This window comes from Buceros rhinoceros, unplaced genomic scaffold (assembly GCF_000710305.1).
Source record: "Buceros rhinoceros silvestris isolate BGI_N320 unplaced genomic scaffold, ASM71030v1 scaffold41507, whole genome shotgun sequence".
NCBI classification, from domain to species: domain Eukaryota; kingdom Metazoa; phylum Chordata; class Aves; order Bucerotiformes; family Bucerotidae; genus Buceros; species Buceros rhinoceros.
The window spans coordinates 1-223 of record NW_010421137.1 but is presented as its reverse complement, the minus strand read 5'-3'; the positions used below and the strand labels follow the sequence as shown (position 1 = coordinate 223).

Genomic DNA, 223 nt, shown 5'->3' with positions numbered 1-223 from the left:
GACCCCCGCCGCCTCCCCCGGCCGCTCCGTTCGCTCCTGTCACCCACCTTCTGTCAGCCTGGCCTTGCCCCCCGTGGGCTGGCACAGCACGGTCGAGCAGCCCACGCACAAAACGACGGTCTGAGCGTGGCTAAACACCGTCGTGATCTTGTAACAACCTGCGGGCAACGGGGGGAGCTCACGGCGGGGGCAGGAGGGACCCCGGCACCCGCTGGCACCCCCC

General features: G+C 70.9%; 1 protein-coding gene across 1 annotated transcript; it reads right to left on the bottom strand.

Annotated features, from left to right (window-relative positions):
• Positions 1-47: 47 nt before the first annotated feature.
• Positions 48-158, bottom strand: LOC104496430 (40S ribosomal protein S27-like; the record flags this gene model as incomplete). Its single annotated transcript, XM_010139544.1, has 1 exon — positions 48-158. A coding segment is annotated over one exon (111 nt), but the record flags the coding sequence as incomplete, so codon positions are not given.
• Positions 159-223: the final 65 nt, after the last annotated feature.